This window comes from Polyodon spathula, chromosome 8 (assembly GCF_017654505.1).
Source record: "Polyodon spathula isolate WHYD16114869_AA chromosome 8, ASM1765450v1, whole genome shotgun sequence".
NCBI lineage: Eukaryota > Metazoa > Chordata > Actinopteri > Acipenseriformes > Polyodontidae > Polyodon > Polyodon spathula.
The window spans coordinates 335,572-358,250 of NC_054541.1; the positions used below are offsets into that span (position 1 = coordinate 335,572).

The 22,679-nt window shown below is 40.9% G+C and overlaps 1 protein-coding gene across 2 annotated transcripts; it reads right to left on the reverse strand.

Moving 5' to 3' along the window:
- Positions 1 to 59: 59 nt before the first annotated feature.
- LOC121319167 (zinc finger protein with KRAB and SCAN domains 7-like) lies at positions 60 to 8,548 on the reverse strand. 2 transcript variants are annotated; one of them, XM_041256348.1, is made up of 4 exons: positions 7,795 to 8,548; positions 6,408 to 6,728; positions 3,569 to 3,835; positions 60 to 1,466 (listed from the first exon to the last, which is right to left on the reverse strand). In XM_041256348.1, the coding sequence occupies exons 1-4, from the start codon at positions 8,063 to 8,065 to the stop codon at positions 316 to 318; spliced, it is 2,010 nt and encodes a 669-aa protein (XP_041112282.1). In that variant the 5' UTR covers positions 8,066 to 8,548; the 3' UTR covers positions 60 to 315. The 2 variants fall into 2 exon arrangements, with proteins under 2 accessions (XP_041112282.1, XP_041112283.1); XM_041256349.1 differs by having other exon boundaries at positions 1,375 to 1,466; positions 3,724 to 3,835.
- Positions 8,549 to 22,679: the final 14,131 nt, after the last annotated feature.

The window sequence follows — 22,679 nt, forward strand, 5'->3', positions numbered from 1 at the left end:
TCCAAACCTCCAAATCTGTGTTACACTGCAAAACAACAGAGAAAATGAAGGAGTCTTTTGTACTTTAGCAGAATTTTTACATGAGCTTCAGCATTGATGATGCAAAAAAACAAGCGAGGATCGACCCCGGCGTCCTCATAGATAGTTAAGACTCTGTTTATCAAGCAGGTTTAGTTTTTGTTTTCAGTAAATATTTCTGTATTTAGTAAAATATCCTCCTGTTGTTCAAGTGTCTGCAATTCTGAGAAAGTTCTCGAGTCCTGTAAGAGCCTGCAACTGACTTACCCTCTTCACACATTAAGAGCAGGGAGAGGATTACACACCTGTGTGAATTTTATGGTGTCTTTTAAGGTCTTCAGACTGGTTGAATCTCTTCCCACAAGCACCACAGTGATGAGGTTTCTCTCCTGTGTGAATGGCTTTGTGGTTTTTAAGGCTTCCTATGTGACTGAATCTCTTCCCACACTCAGTACAGTGATAAGGTTTCTCTCCTGTGTGAATGCGCTGGTGGATTTTAAGGTTTCCAAACAGGCTAAATCTCTTCCCACAAACAGCACAGTGATGAGGTTTCTCTCCTGTATGAATTTTATGGTGTCTTTTAAGGTCTCCAAACTGGCTGAATCTCTTCCCACAAACAGCACAGTGATGAGGTTTCTCTCCTGTGTGAATGCGCTGGTGGATTTTAAGGTTTCCAAACAGGCTAAATCTCTTCCCACAAACAGCACAATGATGAGGTTTCTCTCCTGTATGAATTTTATGGTGTCTTTTAAGGTCTCCAAACTGGCTGAATCTCTTCCCACAAACAGCACAGTGATGAGGTTTCTCTCCTGTGTGAATGCGCTGGTGGATTTTAAGGTTTCCAAACTGGCTGAATCTCTTCCCACAAGCAGCACAGTGATGAGGTTTCTTTCCTGTGTGAACCACCTTGTGTTTTTTAAGGTTTCCTGTGCGACTGAATGTTTTCCTACACTCAGTGCAGTGAATGCGCTGGTGTGAATGAAGATTTCCTAACTGTGTGAAACTCTTATCACTGGACTGTATGTGGGAAGGTTTCTCTCCTGTGTGAATGTGCTGGTGTCTTTTAAGTAGTGATAAAAGATTGAAACTCTTCCCACAATCACCACATGAAAATGTAGCCCTTCCTGTGTGATTTCCCTTGTGAGTTTCAGGAACCTCCAATTGACAGGAACTCTTCCCACCTTTAATAGAACGAGGCAAGTTCTTCAAGTTGCCCTGGGTTTCAGAACTGTTAAAACATGCAGAATGTGGTATCTCTGTACTCTCCACAGTAAGAGGGGGTCTGTCTTGTAAAGAAGGGATTTTAATGATGCGAGTTCTCAATGTCTTCACGTACTCTTCTTGGGGTGTCGCTTCTCTGTGCTTCTTGCGCTGTGGTTTGCTACTAGAAGAGTTTTCGCACTGGGATGATGGAGTGCAGTCGTGTTCTCCTTCATCTACTTTAGAAGCTAAAGAAAGAAGAGAGACAAAAGTTATTGTACAGCATTCTTCCACATGCACTGTTCTGCAGGGCATCATGTCATAACCATGACAACTAAAGCACAGTTCTCCCCAGGCCTTTTCAGCTGGGCAGACCACCCAGTGAAGTGGCTATCGTCACCCGGCTCAAAAAACCTGACCCGCCTGTCTTGCAGATGTTACTGTGCCTTTATCAATAAGGATTGATCGCGCTTCTAGCAGACTAGATCACTTGCACGTTGCTGGGTGAAAGAAAAACTATCTTGGAACCACATGACAGCTGTGTTACGTCTTGACAGAACATTGAACCAATCAGAGAATTGATGGGGTGGGTTTTCTGTGTTAAGCATTTGAGAGGCTAAAACATGAGACTGCTACAAAAAATAACTGATCAAAGCAAAAATAGTGACAATGAATGCAGGGTTTTCAAAATAATCTGACGATCGCACAATCCACTGCCTAATACTATATTTGTGCTACTTTATTAAAAATATTATGATTTTTCGGTATTCACAAAAGATTTGTTGTACTACTGTACTGTAAGGTGATATACATATGCATCAAAACAAAATAAAAAGTGTATTCCTTTTGTTGTGATATCATAAAAATATGTGCCAAGGTGCTTGTGAGTAATATTAGGGGTTCCTGTATAGAGGCTGTGATGGGATAGCAGCGGAACTCTTGTCAGCTGATATACAATTACAAATGCTTAACTGCAGTGGTGCTGAATTATTACACTCCGGTTTCATGCAACAGTTATGATGGTGACCAAATGTGTGGGACTACTGCTGTGTAACCAAATGGTTACAGTGAAAAACTGCATTTAAAAAAAAGAGAAAAACAAAAATAGACTTGCGTTAACAAGGGAAAAGGGAAAAACTAAAACAGACGCGCATTAACAAGGGAAAAGAGAAAAACTAAAACTAAAATAGATGTGCATTTACAAGGGAAAAACTAAAACAGAAGTGCATTAACAAGGGAAAAACTAAAATAGACGTACATTAACAAGGGAAAAGAGAAAAACTAAAACAGAAGTGCATTAACAAGGGAAAAGTGAAAAACTTCATCTTATTTACGTTATCATTTACCAGCTAGTGTCCCTCAAGTGTCAGTCACAGGCAGAATGATGTCGGCATGTCAGTAACGTGGAAAATGAAAATCCACCTGCTTTTATACCGTTTAAACTGGAATATTGAAAAATCATGACTGTGTACAACCTAGTTATTAACTACCTGCATGGCGATAGTACTGCTATTAATGGAATATTTTAATTTGTTTTTTGATGATTTGCTTTTGCTGTGCTTCTAAAAACAGAAATCCCATTTGCAAACCCATGCACTGCACCTTGCCTTTTTATTCTGCCTGTTTTGAAGACACACAATATGTAGAACTATGTAGAGCTGGAGGGGGAAATGTTTCTTCTGGGGATGCCAAGCAACCTGACTGGATGTGACATCACCCAGTGATGGGACATGTGATCCCAGCAGCTCTGTAAACCTGTGGGAGCAGCACAACTGCAAATAGGCTACCAGGAATGGGGAAAGGCACAGATCTAACATCTGTTTGAATTTTATGGTGCCTTTCAGACTGGCTGAATCTCTTCCAACAAGCAGCACAGTGATGAGGTTTCTATCCTGTGTGAATGGCTTTGTGGTGTTTAAGGCTTCCTATGTGACTGAATCTCTTCCCATACTCAGTACAATGATAAGGTTTCTCTCCTGTGTGAATGCGCTGGTGGATTTTAAGGTTTCCAAACAGACAAAATCTCTTTCCACAAACAGCACAGTGATAAGGATTCTCTCCTGTGTGAACAGTCTTGTGTTTTTCAAAGGTTTCTTGTGTGACTGAATGTTTTCCCACACTCAGTGCAGTGAATGCACTGGTGTGAATGAAGATTTCCTAACTGTGTGAAACTCTTTATCAGTTTATTGTATGTGGGAAGGTTTCTCTCCTGTGTGAATGTGCTGGTGTCTTTTAAGCAGTGATATACGATTGAAACTCTTCTCACAATCAGCCGAGGAAAATGTATTCCCTCCTGTGGGATTTCCCTTGTGAGTTTCTTGAACCTCTAATTGACAGGAACTCTTCCCACCTTTAATAGAACGAGGCAAGGTCTTCAAGTTGCCCTGGGTTTCAGAACTGTTGAAACATGCAGAATGTGGCGTCTCTGTACTCTCCACAGTAAGAGGGGGTCTGTTTTGTAAAGAAGGGATTTTAATGGAGCGAGTTCTTAACATCTTCACATACTCTTCTTGGGGTGTCGTTTCTCTGTTGTTCTTGCACTGTGGTTTGCCACTAGAAGAGTTTTTGCACTGGGCTGATGGAGTGGAGTCGTGTTCCCCTTCAGCTACTTTAGAAGCTAAAGAAAGAAAGAGAAGAGAGACAAAGGTTATCGTACAGCATTCTTCCACATGCAATGTTCTGCAGGGCTTCATGTCATAACCATGACAACTAGACCACGGTTCTCCCCAGGCCTTCTCAGCTGGGCAGACCGCCCAGCAAAGTGTCTGTCGCTGAAAAAACCCAATCTGCCCGTCTTGCAGATGCTACTGTGCCTTTACCAATAAGGATTGATTGTGCTTCCAGCAGACTAGATCACTTGCATGTTGCTGGGTGAAAAAACACCATCTTGGAACCACATGACAGCTGTGTTACGTCTTGACACAACATTTAATCAATCAGAGAATTAAAGGGGTGGGTTTTCTGTGTTAAGCAATTCAAGAGGCTAAAATATTAGACTGCTAAAAAAAAATAACCGATCAAAGCAAAAATAGTGACAACGAATGCAGAGACTATCAGCGCAATCCACTGCCTAATACTACATTTGAGCTGACTACTTTATTAAAAATATTAAGATTTTTTGGTATTCAATAGATTTTTGTTGTATTGTTGTACTGTAAGGTAAATATATATATATATATATATATATATATATATATATATATATATATATATATATATATATATATATATATATATATATATATATATATAATATATATATATATATATATATATATATATATATATATATGCATGCACCAAAACAAAATAAAAAGTGTATTCCTTTTGTTGTGATATCGTAGAAATACGTACCAAGGTGCTTGTGAGTAATATTTGGGGTTCATGTATAGAGGCTGTACGCCTTTAAGAAGAAAGGCGTGAAGGGATACCAGTGGAACTCTTGTCAGCTATATATACATTATAAATGCTTAAGTGCAGAGGTGCTGGATTATTACACTTTGGCCACCATCATAACTGTTGAATGAAACCAAACGTGTGGGACTATTGTTGTGTAAACAAATAGTTAAAATGAAAAACTGCATTAAAAGAAACAGAGAAAAAGTAAAATAGACGCGCATTAACAAGGGATAAACTAAAACAGACGTGCATTAACAAGGAATAAACTAAAATAGACGTGCTAACAAGGGAAAAGTGAAAAACTAAATGACGTGCATTAACAAGAGAAACTAAAATAGACATGCGTTAACAAGGGATAAACTAAAACAGACGTGCATTAACAAGGGATAAACTAAAATAGACGTGCATTAACAAGGGATAAACTAAAATAGACGTGCATTAACAAGGGAAAGGGAAAAAACTAAAATAGGACGTGCATTAACAAGGGATAAACTAAAATAGACGTGCGTTAACAAGGGAAAGGGAAAAAACTAAAATAGGACGTGCATTAACAAGGGATAAACTAAAATAGACGTGCGTTAACAAGGGATAAACTAAAATAGACGTGCATTAACAAGGGATAAACTAAAATAGATGTGCGTTAACAAGGGAAAGGGAAAAAACTAAAATAGGACGTGCATTAACAAGGGATAAACTAAAATAGACGTGCGTTAACAAGGGAAAAGTGAAAAGCTAAAACAGATGTGCATTAACAATGGAAACGTTTACAGGGTTTTTTTTTTGTTTTTTTGTGTGAACTCCAATAAACCTACGTTATCTTTCCCCAGTCCATATATGGCATGAAGAAACACCAATGCTTCATCCCTGTGTTGGGTCTGTGTGTTGAACACAAGCGAATGAGCAGTTCAGTGATTGGCTGCTTGAGATGAGAAGGATTCGTTTACCAGCTAGTGTCCCTCAAGTGTAGGTCACAGCAAGAATGATGTCAGCATGTCAGTGACGTGGAAAATGAAAATCCACCTGCTTTTATACCGTTTAAACTGGAATATTGAAAAATCATGACTCTGTACAACCTAGTTATTAACTACCTGCATGGCGATAGTACTGCTATTAATGGAATATTTTAATTTGTTTTTTGATTATTGGTATTTGCTGTGCTTCTAAAAACAGAAATCCCATTTGCAATCCTACGCACTGCACCTTGCCTTTTTAATCTGCCTGTATTGAAGAAACATGACATGTAAAACTATATAGGGCTGGAGGGGGAAATGTTTCTTCTGGGGATGCTAAGCAACCTGACTGGATGTGACATCACCCAGTGATGAGACATGTGATCCCTGCAGCTCTGTAAAGCTGTGGGAGCAACACAACTGCAAACAGGCTACCAGGAATGGGGAAAGGCACAGATCTAAAACAGGGGCGTCCAGAGCTGGCCCTTCCACTCCTCCTCTTTTGAGTCAACCCTGTTCTAAGTTGTTTAATTGAACCAATTAAACCTCCATCCAGGCACAGGAGCAGCACTTTATAGAAGTGAACGTGTTCAATGTGGAGTGGAATGGCTTGCAGGAGCGTGATTGGACACCGCTGATCTAACAGCATTCTAAAGAGGCGGGGCAGTGGCTGCACATCTAGCAGCTGCCTCAGGAGCAAGCACAGTTATGTCCTTGTTGACAGAGTGGCTGGGCAGCTCCCCTTGGTTAAAATATGAATGTGAAGCACACTGCTGGTGTTCAGTATCAGGTTCTGCAAGATGAATAGGCAGCTCAATGCTGCTTGTTTTGTAGGGTTACCTCTAAATCCCAGTTCAGGTTCAGATGGAGACTCATCACACAGGCTGGATCCCAGCTTGTTGTTCTCCTCAAGTGCACAGGCATTATATTCAGCAGGAAGTTCCTCTGCGATGGAGACACATTCCTGCTCTATGAACTCCTCTTTGATAGGAACACATTCCTGTTGAGGGACCTCTTCATCTTTAACAAACAGCAGCTCTGTAACCTGCACTAGACTTGCACAGCACTCATGCTCAAAGGACTCCTCTTGTGTGGAAACTGCTTCTATCTTTGGCTCCTCCTGTGCATCAGATTCAGGGATAGCACGGCTCTCTCTGGGATCTGTGGGGAAACAAAATTGTATAAAATTCCAACTCTTTCTTACTAGCTCAGCTCCTCTACAAAGCCAGCCCCGTGTCAGAAGGCTACTGAGAGATGTCTTCGGGTCTAAGAGGAGGTATTTATATTTAATAAAGAACATCTAACCCTAGTACCCTACCCACAATGCCATGGTTTATGCTTTTGCAATGATCAAACATTTATTTCAACTCTTATCAACCTTCTGTGCTGGCTGCTTTGATCAGGGATTGTATCAAAATAACCCCTCCATGCTGCTGTGCTCAATAATGTGCAGCTTGCATTTCCAGTGACTGTTCCTCAGTTATTTCGTATAGGGGTGAGCTGGTATAATAGTTTGGTGGTTTAGGTTCATTCTGGTATTGATCCCATTCCTGTTATTCTACATTGCAATCATCGGATAACACTGTGTTTGTGTTCCTATGAACAAAGTGAAGGAAAAGGCATTTTCATATGACCATCTTTATATTCAACATCCTGTACAAAACAAATAAATCCAATCACATCCCTTGTAGTATTACAATACATTTGTAATGGTGTGGCTATCCCTATTGCATGCATCCTGTGCAAACTCATCTCTGCTCTTAAATAATAACAATAATCACGAAAACACGACGTGCTGCTGTGTGCTCATATTAGGACCCCAATCATTATTCTAACCCTCTGCAATAAGGCTGTGACTGGCTCAGTGGGACTCTATACAAGACATCGCTTTACCAGAAGGATACCATTTCAGCCTCTCTAATAACAGACTGGTTAAGACTTACCAATAGTAAGTACTAGTAGTTTCTTAGTTTCTAGAATAGCTATTTAAATATGAATTAGACTAGGCTAGATGCACTACCTTCCTATAGTCTATAAAACAACACAACGCCTCAATTAGACTCCTTATAACCAATATTAGGACAGAGCCTTGCTATTACCGGCGCTTATAATCACCAAACACTTTAAAACGTGTCTTAAGAGAAACTCCAACCAAGACTTTTCCAGTAGAAGGTGGTTTGAGGTGTTGGATTGACCGAGCAATACCGCACAATACAATCAATCTTACCCTGAAATATGAAAGGCTGTTTAATGTCTGTATCTGCAGCGTTTATACACCCTCGCACGGCTCTCAGCTCGCTCTCTGATATTTCCAGTCTCAGCTTCAGACTTTCATTCTCTCTCTTCATTGCAGTCATTTCCACTCGGAACTCAGTGAATCTGCTGCCGACAACTTCAGTAATTTCCCGCAGGACGGAGTCTACAGCCGCTTTCACTGCGCGCTCGACGGGAGAGGCGAGCTGCTCTTGAAAGAACGACACGGAGACACTGACGTCCATCTTCACTGGTTTTAGTGGCAGACTGGTCTCGGCAAATCAGCAGCGCCTGCAGCCACCTCTCTCCAGGTACACAAAGCAGCCCTCTCTCTGTCCGGAGCTGTAATGAAAGCGTCCCAGCAGAAGGCGTGCCTGGATGATTCGGCGCGTATCCTTGGCTGGCCTCCCTGTGGAAGCGAGGGCGGCTCGACGCGGTTATGAAGCTGGATGGCAGGGTTCTCCATGTTGGCTCTTTGCGCGCTGTGTTCTATGCAATGCTGACACCGCGCCGATCCGAAATGGCGCCAGTTTCCACCGGCTCCGCTTTCTAATGCGCATGCTCAATTCCAAAGCCGCTGGGCGCGTTCATGTCGCGCAGCCTTTTGAGAGTCTGCGCAGGTCCCACGTTTAACGACACTGGTCTGCGCGCACACCCTGTCCAAGCTCGGCAACCTGCGTGACCGCAGCCGGATCTGACAACAGAGGAGACGCATCTCTGGACTCAGAGTCTGCGCATATCCTGCAGATTGTAAAAGGGGCTGCGCAGGAGCAGAGCCGCCTTCAAAACAACGGAAGAGCTCCACCCGTGCAAGAGGGGCCCAGAGAAGCACATGCAGGATTAGTGATCGTGGAGGAGCCACCTAGAATAGGCGTGTGAATAACACAGAAAAACAGCTTGCATAAATTACAACTGCTGTATTGTGAATGACAAATACCGCTACAATGATGCTTTTGAGTTTAATTTTCAAACGAGACTAGTAACACTATGGACGATATTCCATGCCAAAAAAAAAAAAAACACAAATAAATACAGGAATGAGTAAATAAATAAATGTCCATGTATTTATGCATTTCAATATTTATGTATTTATTTCTATATGGTTTTATTTTTATATGGATTTATTCATTTCTGTATTTCTATTTGTATTTATTTATTCATGTATTTATATTTCTGTATTTCTATTTGTATTTATTTATTCATGTATTTATTCATTTTTATTTTTATATGGATTTATTCATTTCTGTATTTATTTATCCCTGTATGTATTTATAATTTTGGCATGGAATATCCTCTATATAAAACTGATGTTCAGAACTTCATTGCTTAAACAGATTCATAATAAAAGCTGCTCTCGATGTTACTGAAATAAGTCTTTGTATAATTTATTTACCAGTCTAGTTATGATGGAGCTGCCTGGGAACAGTGAAAAACACTATAGTCTTCTGCAATCAGAAAATCAATCAAGCTGGTCTGCATGTTTGCTCAGTCGACTGTGCTGGGAAACCTCCCAAAACTGCTCGACTGCCGTCTGCTATGCAGGCTGCGAGAAAGCATCGTGAACGCAGCCAATATTTCCCACCGTACACATTTCCCCACCCAACTCCGGTTCCGCGCAGGATTTCATATCTCAATAGCGGAAAGCTGCAATTGGAGCAGAAACGAAAATCCAAGATGTTTTTGTTTTGCTTTTCCGGAGTCTGAAGTGAAACTGAATCAATCGTTGAAACGCTGCAATTTATTTTAGTGTTTCGATTGAGCTGAAAGTTGTTGTTTTTTGGTGTATAAATTGTACTGCAAATGTAAATGTGTTGTAGCGTTTTCTGGGGCGGGTTCTTTGTAAGGTGGGGTTTACTCATAAAGCCACACAACACAAGTCCAAGTAAAGGTTAAAGGCAGTATAGTGAGCAGCTCATCAGTGTTCAATGCGGTCTGTTGAGGCAGTAAAAGTGAAAGCTCATCAGTGTAAATAATCCGCCGCCAGTGGGTGTTCCTTCAAGTGTTGTCTTTGCAAGGAGGCAGTATAGTGAGCGAGCTCATCAGTGTTCAATGCGGTCTGTTCGGAGGCAGTATAGTGAGCAGCTCATCAGTGTTCAATGCAGTTCGGAGGCAGTATAGTGAGCAGCTCATCAGTGTTCAATGCGACCTGTTCGGAGGCAGTATAGTGAGCAGCTCATCAGTGTTCAATGCGGTCTGTTCGGAGGCAGTATAGTGAGCAGCTCATCAGTGTTCAATGCGGTCTGTTCGGAGGCAGTATAGTGAGCAGCTCATCAGTGTTCAATGCGGTCTGTTCGGAGGCAGTATAGTGAGCAGCTCATCAGTGTTCAATGCGGTCTGTTCGGAGGCAGTATAGTGAGCTGCTCATCAGTGTTCAATGCGGTCTGTTCGGAGGCAGTATAGTGAGCTGCTCATCAGTGTTCAATGCGGTCTGTTCGGAGGCAGTATAGTGAGCAGCTCATCAGTGTTCAATGCGGTCTGTTCGGAGGCAGTATAGTGAGCTGCTCATCAGTGTTCAATGCGGTCTGTTCGGAGGCAGTATAGTGAGCAGCTCATCAGTGTTCAATGCGGTCTGTTCGGAGGCAGTATAGTGAGCAGCTCATCAGTGTTCAATGCGGTCTGTTCGGAGGCAGTATAGTGAGCAGCTCATCAGTGTTCAATGCGGTCTGTTCGGAGGCAGTATAGTGAGCGGCTCATCAGTGTTCAATGCGGTCTGTTCGGAGGCAGTATAGTGAGCAGCTCATCAGTGTTCAATGCGGTCTGTTCGGAGGCAGTATAGTGAGCTGCTCATCAGTGTTCAATGCGGTCTGTTCGGAGGCAGTATAGTGAGCTGCTCATCAGTGTTCAATGCGGTCTGTTCGGAGGCAGTATAGTGAGCAGCTCATCAGTGTTCAATGCGGTCTGTTCGGAGGCAGTATAGTGAGCAGCTCATCAGTGTTCAATGCGGTCTGTTCGGAGGCAGTATAGTGAGCAGCTCATCAGTGTTCAATGCGGTCTGTTCGGAGGCAGTATAGTGAGCAGCTCATCAGTGTTCAATGCGGTCTGTTCGGAGGCAGTATAGTGAGCAGCTCATCAGTGTTCAATGCGGTCTGTTCGGAGGCAGTATAGTGAGCGGCTCATCAGTGTTCAATGCGGTCTGTTCGGAGGCAGTATAGTGAGCTGCTCATCAGTGTTCAATGCGGTCTGTTCGGAGGCAGTATAGTGAGCAGCTCATCAGTGTTCAATGCGGTCTGTTCGGAGGCAGTATAGTGAGCAGCTCATCAGTGTTCAATGCGGTCTGTTCGGAGGCAGTATAGTGAGCGGCTCATCAGTGTTCAATGCGGTCTGTTCGGAGGCAGTATAGTGAGCAGCTCATCAGTGTTCAATGCGGTCTGTTCGGAGGCAGTATAGTGAGCAGCTCATCAGTGTTCAATGCGGTCTGTTCGGAGGCAGTATAGTGAGCAGCTCATCAGTGTTCAATGCGGTCTGTTCGGAGGCAGTATAGTGAGCGGCTCATCAGTGTTCAATGCGGTCTGTTCGGAGGCAGTATAGTGAGCTGCTCATCAGTGTTCAATGCGGTCTGTTCGGAGGCAGTATAGTGAGCGGCTCATCAGTGTTCAATGCGGTCTGTTCGGAGGCAGTATAGTGAGCAGCTCATCAGTGTTCAATGCGGTCTGTTCGGAGGCAGTATAGTGAGCGGCTCATCAGTGTTCAATGCGGTCTGTTCGGAGGCAGTATAGTGAGCGGCTCATCAGTGTTCAATGCGGTCTGTTCGGAGGCAGTATAGTGAGCGGCTCATCAGTGTTCAATGCGGTCTGTTCGGAGGCAGTATAGTGAGCGGCTCATCAGTGTTCAATGCGGTCTGTTCGGAGGCAGTATAGTCAGCAGCCGGTCAGTATCACTGCTTTGCTGCCACAGTAATTCAGCAACAGTATTAATCTTAGCAAAGCTGTGCTTTTATTGTGCTAGATGGTTACAGTACTTTGTTTTCATGTCGTTTCTTACACACACCGCTGACTCGCTACTTTAATCACCACTGCAGCGATACAAAATGCTTATATATATATCTGTTTAGACAGTGTTAATCTTGTTATTACTTTATTTTATAATTTTGTCAATAAAACGTAATTTTTCAACATGAAAACATTGTCTGTGCTGTTAATGTTATATTTTGCACGACTGTGTTATACATGCAATTGTGTTAAAACATTGTACTTGTTTCCGATCGCGTTGCATATTTGAACGGAATAAAAGCAGCCAGTCTAGTGAATAAATGCATTAGAAACAGCGTTCTCACGATTCATTAAAGCGGCGAATCGTAGCTCCTGCAGAGCGGACGCGTTCCTTCACGTATTCACGCTCTCAACGCACGTGTGCGTGTCCACGGCATTTGGTGTTTCTGAGTTCTGCGCGGCATCCGCGGTTAAGCTTCAGTGGCTTGAGTTCATATTCACAAATATTGAAGTCTTAATGTTTTTAATACTAGGAGGATATTTTCAAAAAATTAGTCAGTTGTTATCATTAAGAATCTACCAGAAGTGGTGCTTGAACCCATGCTGACATATGTCCATTGGATTTTAAGCCCAACACCTTAATCACTCAGCCTTCCTGGTTCTGTTCGCTAGAGATCAAACGAATGCTGCTGATCCATGCGGTACAGAAAGCAGAGCTCAGCGCACCACAAAAAAAACTTGTTTCAGCGGACCTGTCTTCAATGAAGGCATTACCATACGTGTTCTTTCTTTCTTTCTTTCTTTCTTTCTTTCTTTCTTTCTTTCTTTCTTTCTTTCTTTCTTTCTTTCTAATAAAGCTTTAGGGCAGTATATACACATACACGCTTTTCGTTTGTAAATCACATAAGTTTGTAAAGCGGATTCGTATTCTCTTTTGTGTCGGTCAGTTCTTTGTTTCAACACAGTGAGTCTTCCCTCTGCTCGTGTATTGTCACGCTGACTACTATCTATATGAAAGTGCCTATGTCACCTAAAGGATAAGGCACTGGCCTCCTAAACCAAGGAGTGTGGTTTCCACTCAATGTTTTATTAAAAACGAACAATATTTGTATCTGCTGTTTGGCGGTGATATGTGTAGTCGTGGCTGAGTGGTTAAGGCGATGAGAGAGGGAGGGAGATGTGTTTTCATGGCATGATATAAACTCTAGCAGTCTTTTTGTCTCAGAAACATGTTCTATATTGGACTGTAGTTTCTCCTCAGTGTATGACTTGAAGGGCACTGAACCAGCAGTCTCGTATCTGATCGGATTGCTTCACTGAATGATCCAGTAAAGCCTTTGTTACTTTGCTGCCGTGTGTTTTGGGTTTTCTGAACTGTGTCTTGTTTGTTGTGGAGCAGATGAGGATATTCAATGCTTGTGTTTGAGTAAAGGCTTGAGCCAAACGTAGGATATTCTAAAGCACATTGTTATATTCTGTCTGTGTAACTGTAATGATGCTGCTGTGTGTGAACTGAAACAACAGATGCAGATGGGATGAATTCCCCATTGACATGAATGAGTGTGTTCAGACTAGTGGGTTTTTGTCAGGGCTCAGGCTTCACTTCTCTCACTGTGGGGTTTCCAGCACAGTAATACACGGCAGTGTGTTCAGTCTTCAGGCTGTTCATCTGTAAGAACACAGTGCTGCTGGAACCGGACTTGCTGACTGTGAACCAGCCCTGGACTGAAGGCAGGTAGCCTGTGTTTCCTTTATAGTAGATTACTGCCAGCCATTCCAATGCTTTCCCAGGGGGCTGACAAATCCAGCCTGTGCCATACCAGCTACTGCTGTCAGTCAAAGAGTGTCCAGAGATTTTACAAGACAGCTTGAGAGATTCTCCTGGCTTTCCGATTTCTGAACTGTGCTGGGTTTTAACATCAGCACAGTGTGCATCTGGAAATAAGAAACACACACAAGTTATAATAATAATAATGCTAATGAATGAATAATTGTGATTAGAATTGGTTTCTCTTATTAGATTATGAGCCCTTGCATTGCAAATCCACACAGAGCAGCAGTAAATCTCTCAGGAAACACATTGTTTGAAGGCTTGGCTTCTGCTGTATCAGATGCTTCAGTCTCTCCTCAGACTAACACTGAGAGCTGCTTCAGGTATTTAAGTAGAGAGGAGCTGCCACCTGCTTTGCATAGAGGATCAGTGTGCAGTGCATTCAAATGGCTCTGTGCTTTTTTCACATATAACAACAATCACTTCAATGCATCATTAGGCAACAATTGTGTAGAGGAGGGGCATTGAAGAGTCTCTGAATAAATACTTCATTGTGTAATAAATACTGATGAAACACAAACACAATCCAATTCTGGAACTGACTGCTTCCATTTAGATGCTTCAGTTTAGACTGACATGTCCTTTAGAAAAAAGTAGTACTCTGCAAGCATACCTGGGTCCAAATATTCATGGTTTAATATACTATTAGTACTGGTAGGCTATACTGTTTTCTATTCCTGTTTTCTAAGGGGCTGTCTATTCATTAGACAGACAGATTGGAAGAGATTTAAAGAATAGAGAAGAATAAGCTGACTGCTCGGACGTGTTAATTATAAAGGAGGAAGGCCGCTCTTTGTTCACATACTCCAGTGGAAATAGCAGTTTGACTTGCTAATGAGAACATAACCTTTTATAAATCATTCTTTTAATGGCTGTGGTTGAGACAGAAAGATTCTGGATGGGGATCTCTAAAACTTAGAGAAATAGAATTTAAAAAATAAAAAACTTCAAAGCGGTTAACTTTCTTGTTTACTGTTCAGATGACAAAATGTTTTAATCAGCCTGTGACCTGTACTGTGCGTAGCAGGTGGGACAAAGTCAGTGCTGCATTGTTTTGATTTAGGATGCTAAAATCTAGTTTTCAGAATTAGATGTAAATTACCAAAAATGGTCGACAAAGCAAAACAAGCAAAGTATATTTCGGCTGAGGATCGTGACAAGACATTTCCAAAAAAAACTGTACATGCGGATGGAGGTAATTGTATTGCATGTCTTGTAATGTGACAAAGAAAATACGATCGATTGCTAGAACTTCAGAAGCACACATTAAACCAAAAGCTTCTACAGAGGCTGCTGAACAGAACCTAAAACAAACAACAGCTTTCAGAAAACAAACTGGAAAGTCAGCGCAGACAAAAAACTCTTCCTGTGATAATTGTACCCAAGTTAAATCAGCACAGCAGGTACAATCAAGCACAGCTACATAAGAACATAAGAACATAAGAAAGTTTACAAACGAGAGGAGGCCATTCGGCCCATCTTGCTCGTTTGGTTGTTAGTAGCTTATTGATCCCAAAATCTCATCAAGCAGCTTCTTGAAGGATCCCAGGGTGTCAGCTTCAACAACATTACTGGGGAGTTGATTCCAGACCCTCACAATTCTCTGTGTAAAAAAGTGTCTCCTATTTTCTGTTCTGAATGCCCCTTTGTCTAATCTCCATTTGTGACCCCTGGTCCTTGTTTCTGAAAAAGTCCCTTGCGTCGACACTGTCAATACCTTTTAGAATTTTGAATGCTTGAATTAGGTCGCCACGTAGTCTTCTTTGTTCAAGACTGAACAGATTCAATTCTTTTAGCCTGTCTGCATATGACATGCCTTTTAAGCCCGGAATAATTCTGGTCGCTCTTCTTTGCACTCTTTCTAGAGCAGCAATATCTTTTTTATAGCGAGGTGACCAGAACTGCACACAATATTCAAGATGAGGTCTTACTAGTGCATTGTACAGTTTTAACATTACTTCCCTTGATTTAAATTCAACACTTTTCACAATGTATCCGAGTATCTTGTTAGCCTTTTTTATAGCTTCCCCACATTGCCTAGATGAAGACATTTCTGAGTCAACAAAAACTCCTAGGTCTTTTTCATAGATTCCTTCTCCAATTTCAATATCTCCCATATGATATTTATAATGTACATTTTTATTTCCTGCGTGCAGTACCTTACACTTTTCTCTATTAAATGTCATTTGCCATGTGTCTGCCCAGTTCTGAATCTTGTCTAGATCATTTTGACCTTTGCTGCTGCAACAGTGTTTGCCACTCCTCCTACTTTTGTGTCGTCTGCAAATTTAACAAGTTTGCTTACTATACCAGAATCTAAATCATTAATGTAGATTAGGAATAGCAGAGGACCTAATACTGATCCCTGTGGTACACCGCTGGTTACCACACTCCATTCTGAGGTTTTTCCTCTAATCAGTACTTTCTGTTTTCTACATGTTAACCACTCCCTAATCCATGTACATGTGTTTCCTTGAATCCCTACTGCGTTCAGTTTGAGAATTAATCTTTTGTGCGGGACTTTGTCAAAAGCTTTCTGGAAATCTAAATAAACCATGTCATATGCTTTGCAATTATCCATTATCGATGTTGCATCCTCAAAAAAATCAAGCAAGTTAGTTAGGCACGATCTCCCTTTCCTAAAACCATGTTGACTGTCTCCCAGTACCCTGTTACCATATAGGTAATTTTCCATTTTGGATCTTATTATAGTTTCCATAAGTTTGCATATAATAGAAGTCAGGCTTACTGGTCTGTAGTTACCTGGTTCAGTTTTGTTTCCCTTTTTGTGGATCGGTATTACGTTTGCAATTTTCCAGTCTGTCGGTACCACCCCTGTGTCAAGAGACTGCTGCATGATCTTGGTTAGCGGTTTGTAAGTGACTTCTTTCATTTCTTTGAGTACTACTGGGAGGATCTCATCCGGCCCAGGGGATTTGTTTATTTTAAGAGCTCCTAGTCCCTTTAACACTTCTGCCTCAGTTATGCTAAAGTTATTTAAAACTGGATAGGAACTGGATGACATGTGGGGCATGTTGTCAGTATCTTCCTTTGTAAAAACTTGTGAAAAGTAATCATTTAACATATTTGCTATTTTTTTTTCTTCCTCTATGATTTTGCCATTTGTATCTCTTAAACATTTAATCTCCTCTTTGAATGTTCTCTTGCTGTTGTAATATTTGAAAAACATTTTGGAATTGGTTTTAGCTCCCTTAGCAATGTTCATTTCTATTTCTCTCTTGGCCTTTCTAACTTCCTTTTTGACTTGCATTTGCAGTTCTGTGTACTCTTTCTGTGTACTTTCTTTTTGGTCCTTTTTTAATGCTCTGTAAAGTGCCTTTTTTCGCTGAATATTTTTTTTTAATTGATCTATTAAACCATTTTGGCAATTTAGTTTTACATTTAGATTTGTCTACTTTAGGGATATAATTGTTTTGCGCCTCTAGTACTACGTTTTTGAAGAACAACCATCCTTCTTCTGTGGGTGTTTTCTCTATTTTACTCCAATCTACTTCTGTTAGTCTCTGTTTCATACCTTCATAGTTTGCTTTTCTAAAATTGTAAACCTTAGCTTTAGTCTTTACTTTTTTTTAAAAAACACTTCAAATGAGACCATGTTGTGGTCTGAGTTTGCCAGTGGTTCTCTGACCTCTGTTTTAGTTATTCTATCTTCGTTATTTGAAAAGACTAAATCAAGGCATGCCTCCCCTCTAGTTGGTGCCTTCACAAATTGTGTTAGGAAGCAGTCATTTGTCATTTCCACCATTTCTATTTCATCCTTCGTGCTACCCACCGGGTTTTCCCATTTTATTTGGGGGAAGTTGAAATCCCCCATTAGTATGGCTTCTCCTTTGCTACACACATTTCTAATGTCATTGTATAACAGATTATTGTGCTCACCGTCTGAATCTGGCGGTCTATAGCATGCTCCTATTATTATGCCTTTTGAATTTTTGTCTGTTATTCTGACCCATATTGATTCGGTTTTATTTTCTTTGTCCAGGTTTAACACCTGGGCTTCAAGACTGTTTCTTATGTATAGCGCTACCCCTCCTCCTCTTCTGTCCTGCCTGTCTTTCCTATACAGTGTATACCCACAAATATTATATTCGTCCCCATCACTCTCAGATAACCACGTTTCTGTAACACCTATCACATCATAGTTACCTGTTAGTGCAGTAGCTTCAAGTTCTAGAATTTTGTTTCTGATACTTCTAGCATTTAGATAAATACATTTAATGGTTGTCTTACCTGAGTTGTTGTTCTTGTTTTGATGCGGTCTCCCTTCTGTTTTTTTGTTGATTTCTCCCCCCTTCCTTTCTAGTTTAAATGCTTCCGAACCTGCTCGAGGATCTTTTCTCCGAGTAGACTAGTTCCCTTGTTATTTAAATGCAGTCCATCCCGTCTATACAGATAGTCCTCGTTGTAGAATGTGGTCCAATGATCAAGATAGGTGAAGCCTTCCCGTGTGCACCACGTCTTCAGCCATGCGTTTTGATTAATTATTTCCAGCTGTCCATATGGTCCTTTGCAAGGTGCGGGTAGTATACCAGAAAATACCACAGTTTTGGTTTTCTCTTTTAATTTCCTTCCTAGCTCTCTGAATTTGTTTTGCAGGGATTTTGGTCTGTCTCTTCCAATGTTGTTTGTACCGATGTGGACGACTACTACCGGGTCGTCTCCTGTTCGTTCTAGGAGCCTGTCCACGTTTTCAGTGATGTGCTTGACCGAGGCTCCCGGAAGGCAGCACACTGTTGTAGTAAGGGGGTCCAAACTGCGAACTGAACTTGCTGTGTTTCTCAATATGGAGTCCCCAACAATCATGACCTCCCTTCTTTTTGCTGTCTTGTCACCACTGTCAATAGGGTCCTGGATGTTGTTCCTTTCATTCTCTTGTTGTTGGTTCTGCTCATCACAATTCTGAAGTGACTCAAATCTGTTGGTTGTTTTGATTTCTGGTGGTGGTGTTTGACGAAGTTTCTTTTTTTCCCTGCTTCTGCCTACCTGAACCCAGCTGTTCTGACCTTCTATCTCCCTGGTGGCTTTCAGTCTGTTAGGGGTGATGCAGACTTCCATGAATTGTGGGTGTGCCAGTTCCTCAAGATCCTGTTGCTGTCTCACTTCTTCCAGCTCCATTTCTAGCATACTTACTAGTTTATGCAAATCCTGGATCGCGCGGCACTTTACGCACACTTGGTTTAGCTCCGCTGGGTTTTCTCGGATTTCCCACATCAAGCAGGTGTCACAGATTACTGGCTTGAAGACCATGTTGAGGGTTTTTTTTTTTTGAAGTTTAGTTTCTTCTGCAGCCGTCAACCTGCTTTCAAACTGCTTCGAAACTGCTCTGTACTTTTCCACGCTGTACTTCTCCCACTCGCTGTCGCTGGGAAGACTGCCTCGTTTAACTGCGTTGTTCTGCTGTGCTGTCGGCTCCTCCCCTCGCCCGTGTCTCAAAACGGCGCTGAATTTGAATCAGCTGCTCCGAGTTTCAGCTTGTTTGTTATCAGAAAAACACACGCGGCTGTGTTTCCCCAGTGTCCTCTGTTTTCTGAGCAATTCAAGATGCAATTTCTCCTTTCTGCTTCGAAACTGCTCTGTACTTTTCCACGCTGTACTTCTCCCACTCGCTGTCGCTTCCACTCGCTCGCTTCAAACAACCTGCTGTTTACTTTTTAAACGCATTTAGAAATTAGATACGACCGGCCAGTCAAGACCAGCCAATTTGAGACTTTGCCAGTAAAACCAAATGCACCAAGTGAAACACATGACACATACTGCATCATATGATTGCAGGTTAATGTGATTGGATAGCAGCATTGATGCAATGCAAACAACTCACTCAAACAACACGCCCTAAACCAGTAGAGAATGTTGTTGCACCGCGAGACAGTACAGCAGTCACATATATGAAATTTCCTAATAAGAAAATTAAAAAAAAATCACATTTTATGTCTGGGTTTTCAACGTTTACTCAAAAAATCGCAACAAATTTCGTCCCATCAGTACATAAATCGGGACGAGGGAAAAGCCCCTAATATCATGACAATCCAGATTTTATTGGACGTCTGGTCACCCTACTTATATGAGAAGTGTTTAAATGATATATTGCCCAAACTCAAAGTGGATAACCACTGTTTACCTGCATATACCATCGACTACACCACTGAGTAAAACTCCAAAGAAAAGCTTAAAGTACCTGGTATTGTCAAGCAGTCTCCCATCCAAGTACCAAGCAGGCCTGGAAATTACCATTTATTTCTTAGCAGATACCATTATTCAGACCAGTTTACAATTGTTTACATTATTATTATTTTTACATACAGTTATTCATTTTTACTGGACCAATCTAGGTAAGCAGCAGTGTGCCCCCCCCCCCCAGCTGGGATGGAACTCATGACTGTCCAGTCAAAAAAAAAACACAGAGTTCTAACCACTACTCCACATGTGCTGCAGGTAAAGAAGCACTCATGTCTCACTCTATACCTTTTTTATATGAAACTATACAAATATCAATTGCTCTGAAGCATCAGCCAAATCAATTAATATGACATATTTTTCTGGCTTGTTATTTATTAATTTTTTTATACATTTATAACATTTATTTATTTTAACATTTAAATATTTATTTCTAAATATATTTATTCCTCTATGCATTTTTTAAAAATTTACTTATTTCTACCTAATAAATTATTCCTTTATTTATTTTTATTTAAACGAGGAACTACAATTTATCAAAAATCAAAGATTTAGACAAGAAAGCTACATGCCACTCTGGTGTACAATTCCATTCTATGGTATCTACCAAACAGGAAGTAGATATTTTCATACAGGAAATAGAGATTTCTAGAATCGAGCAGCACCTTCAGGTTTTCAGTAAAATCTGGTAAGGCATGGATGTAAGCTTAAAAAAGGAACACATTTCAACAACTGCCCTGTGATGCAGTGGGCTAAGGCTGTGTGCACTTCAAAGATGTTATGTTGCAAGTTCAAACCACAGTATTTATTTTTTTTAATCTGTGATATGTGCTGTTTTAAAACATAAATAAATTGTAAATATTGTGGATCTCAAACTGCTTGCGATCCCTGGTTTATTTTGACACTGACCAACATGTGGAATCGCATGATTGATAGATGTCCAGTTATTTAGCTTTTCTGTTTGAATAGTCACTACACACTCTTAAAAAAGGAAATGGAAGAAGGAAGAGAATAACAATTTTACCTTAGTTGTACAACATATATCTCATTGTGTATAAGAGGTATTTACGTTTTTTTTTCACATTTGATGTAAGAAAGTTTCATACTTTTGGTACTGGTACAGATGGTAATTCTAAGTGATTTAGTTTTGCCGCTGCAACGTGGTGAAAAGAGTAAAACTCTTGGAGCTGTCTAGAGACTCATGGTAGTTTCAAACAAGTTTTTCTAACTTGTACGAGGTGCCATTCCTCTCAATCTGCACTGCACTGCACTCATCTGTATCTACTCACCACTTTGCCACAGTCACCACCAACAGGTATAGCAAATAAATACTGTAGTTTAAAAGTGTAAAAATTACAGCATATGAAACATGACAATCCTAATAATATCATATGGGAGATACAGAAATTGAAGAAGGAAAAGACCTAGGAGTTTATGTTGACTCAGAAATGTCTTCATCTAGACAATGTGGGGAAGTTATAAAAAAGACCAACAAGATGCTCAGATAAATTGTGAAAAGTGTTGAATTTAAATCAAGGGAAGTAATGTTAAAACTGTACAATGCACTAGTAAGACCTCATCTTGAATATTGTGTTCATTTCTGGTCACCTCGCTACAAAAAGGACTGCTCTAGAAAGAGTGCAAAGAAGAGCAACCAGAATTATTCCAGGTTTAAAAGGCATGTCATATGCACACAGGCTAAAAGAATTTAATCTATTCAGTCTTGAACAAAGAAGATTATGTGGTGACCTGATTCAAGCATTCAGAATTCTGTAAGGTATTGACAATGTCGACCCAAGGGACTTTTTCAACCTGAAAAAAGAAACAAGGACCAGGGGTCACAAATGGAGATTAGACAAAGGGGCATTCAAAACAGAAAATAGGAGGCACTTTTTTACACAGAGAATTGTGAGGGTCTGGAAGCAACTCCCCAGTAATGTTGTTGAAGCTGACACCCTGGGATCCTTCAAGAAGCTGCTTGATGAGATTCTGGGATCAATAAGCCACTAATAACCAAATATGTTCTTATGTTCTTACGATAATAACATTTTCAGTTATCAATTATCAGCTGTAACGTTTACAATCCTGTCCAATAGGGTCACACCTCTTCAGGTCACAATAGGGTCACACCTCTTCAGGTCACAATAGGGTCACACCTCTTCACAGCCTTTTTTAGTTGGGAAGAACTATATTCTGGCTGTTGGAAACCTTGGATTGAGAATTGATTAGCAGTTTGCTACGCATGTGGACTGGCAGAGCTATACTGGTGTTCTTTTCTGAAAAGAGACTAATATTGCAGATAGAAGACTGTTTGGTTCAAATTGCATGTACTGCTTACAATTGATAGAGACGATGCGTCTACAAGTTTATTGCCCAGCATTGACTGCAAGCTAAAAAGATAACAATGCTGTGGACCAGAAGGGGCCAGGCTATAAGACTTTGGAATGCAAAGCATAAAGGGGCTAAAAGGCTCCCAGGGACTGGCATTGGACCCAGAGGTTCTCAGAGAGATCGAAAGAGATAATGCCACTGGGATCAATGGGGCAGATTTATGGACCTTTTTTTTCTCCAGGAGTGTGAAGAATGCACTGAGTTCAGAGGTTGTCACACTAGACCACACACACAGACACACACACATTAACACTCACACAATAAATTAAATGACCTTGACCATTGGTTAATGTCAGAGAAAGGGGAGGTGGACCATCTATACAGAAGGGTATTTAATGTCATCCAAACATTGTAATGAAGAGTATTCTGTTTGTCCTGTACCTGGGACCAGACTCCCTGCATATTTCAATAAACCTGGCAACTGATTGAAGAAAAGGACTCTGTGCATTTTCTTGAATCTACTTAATCACCATCATTTGTTTTGTAAGTTACTTCACTGACCAATAGCACCTC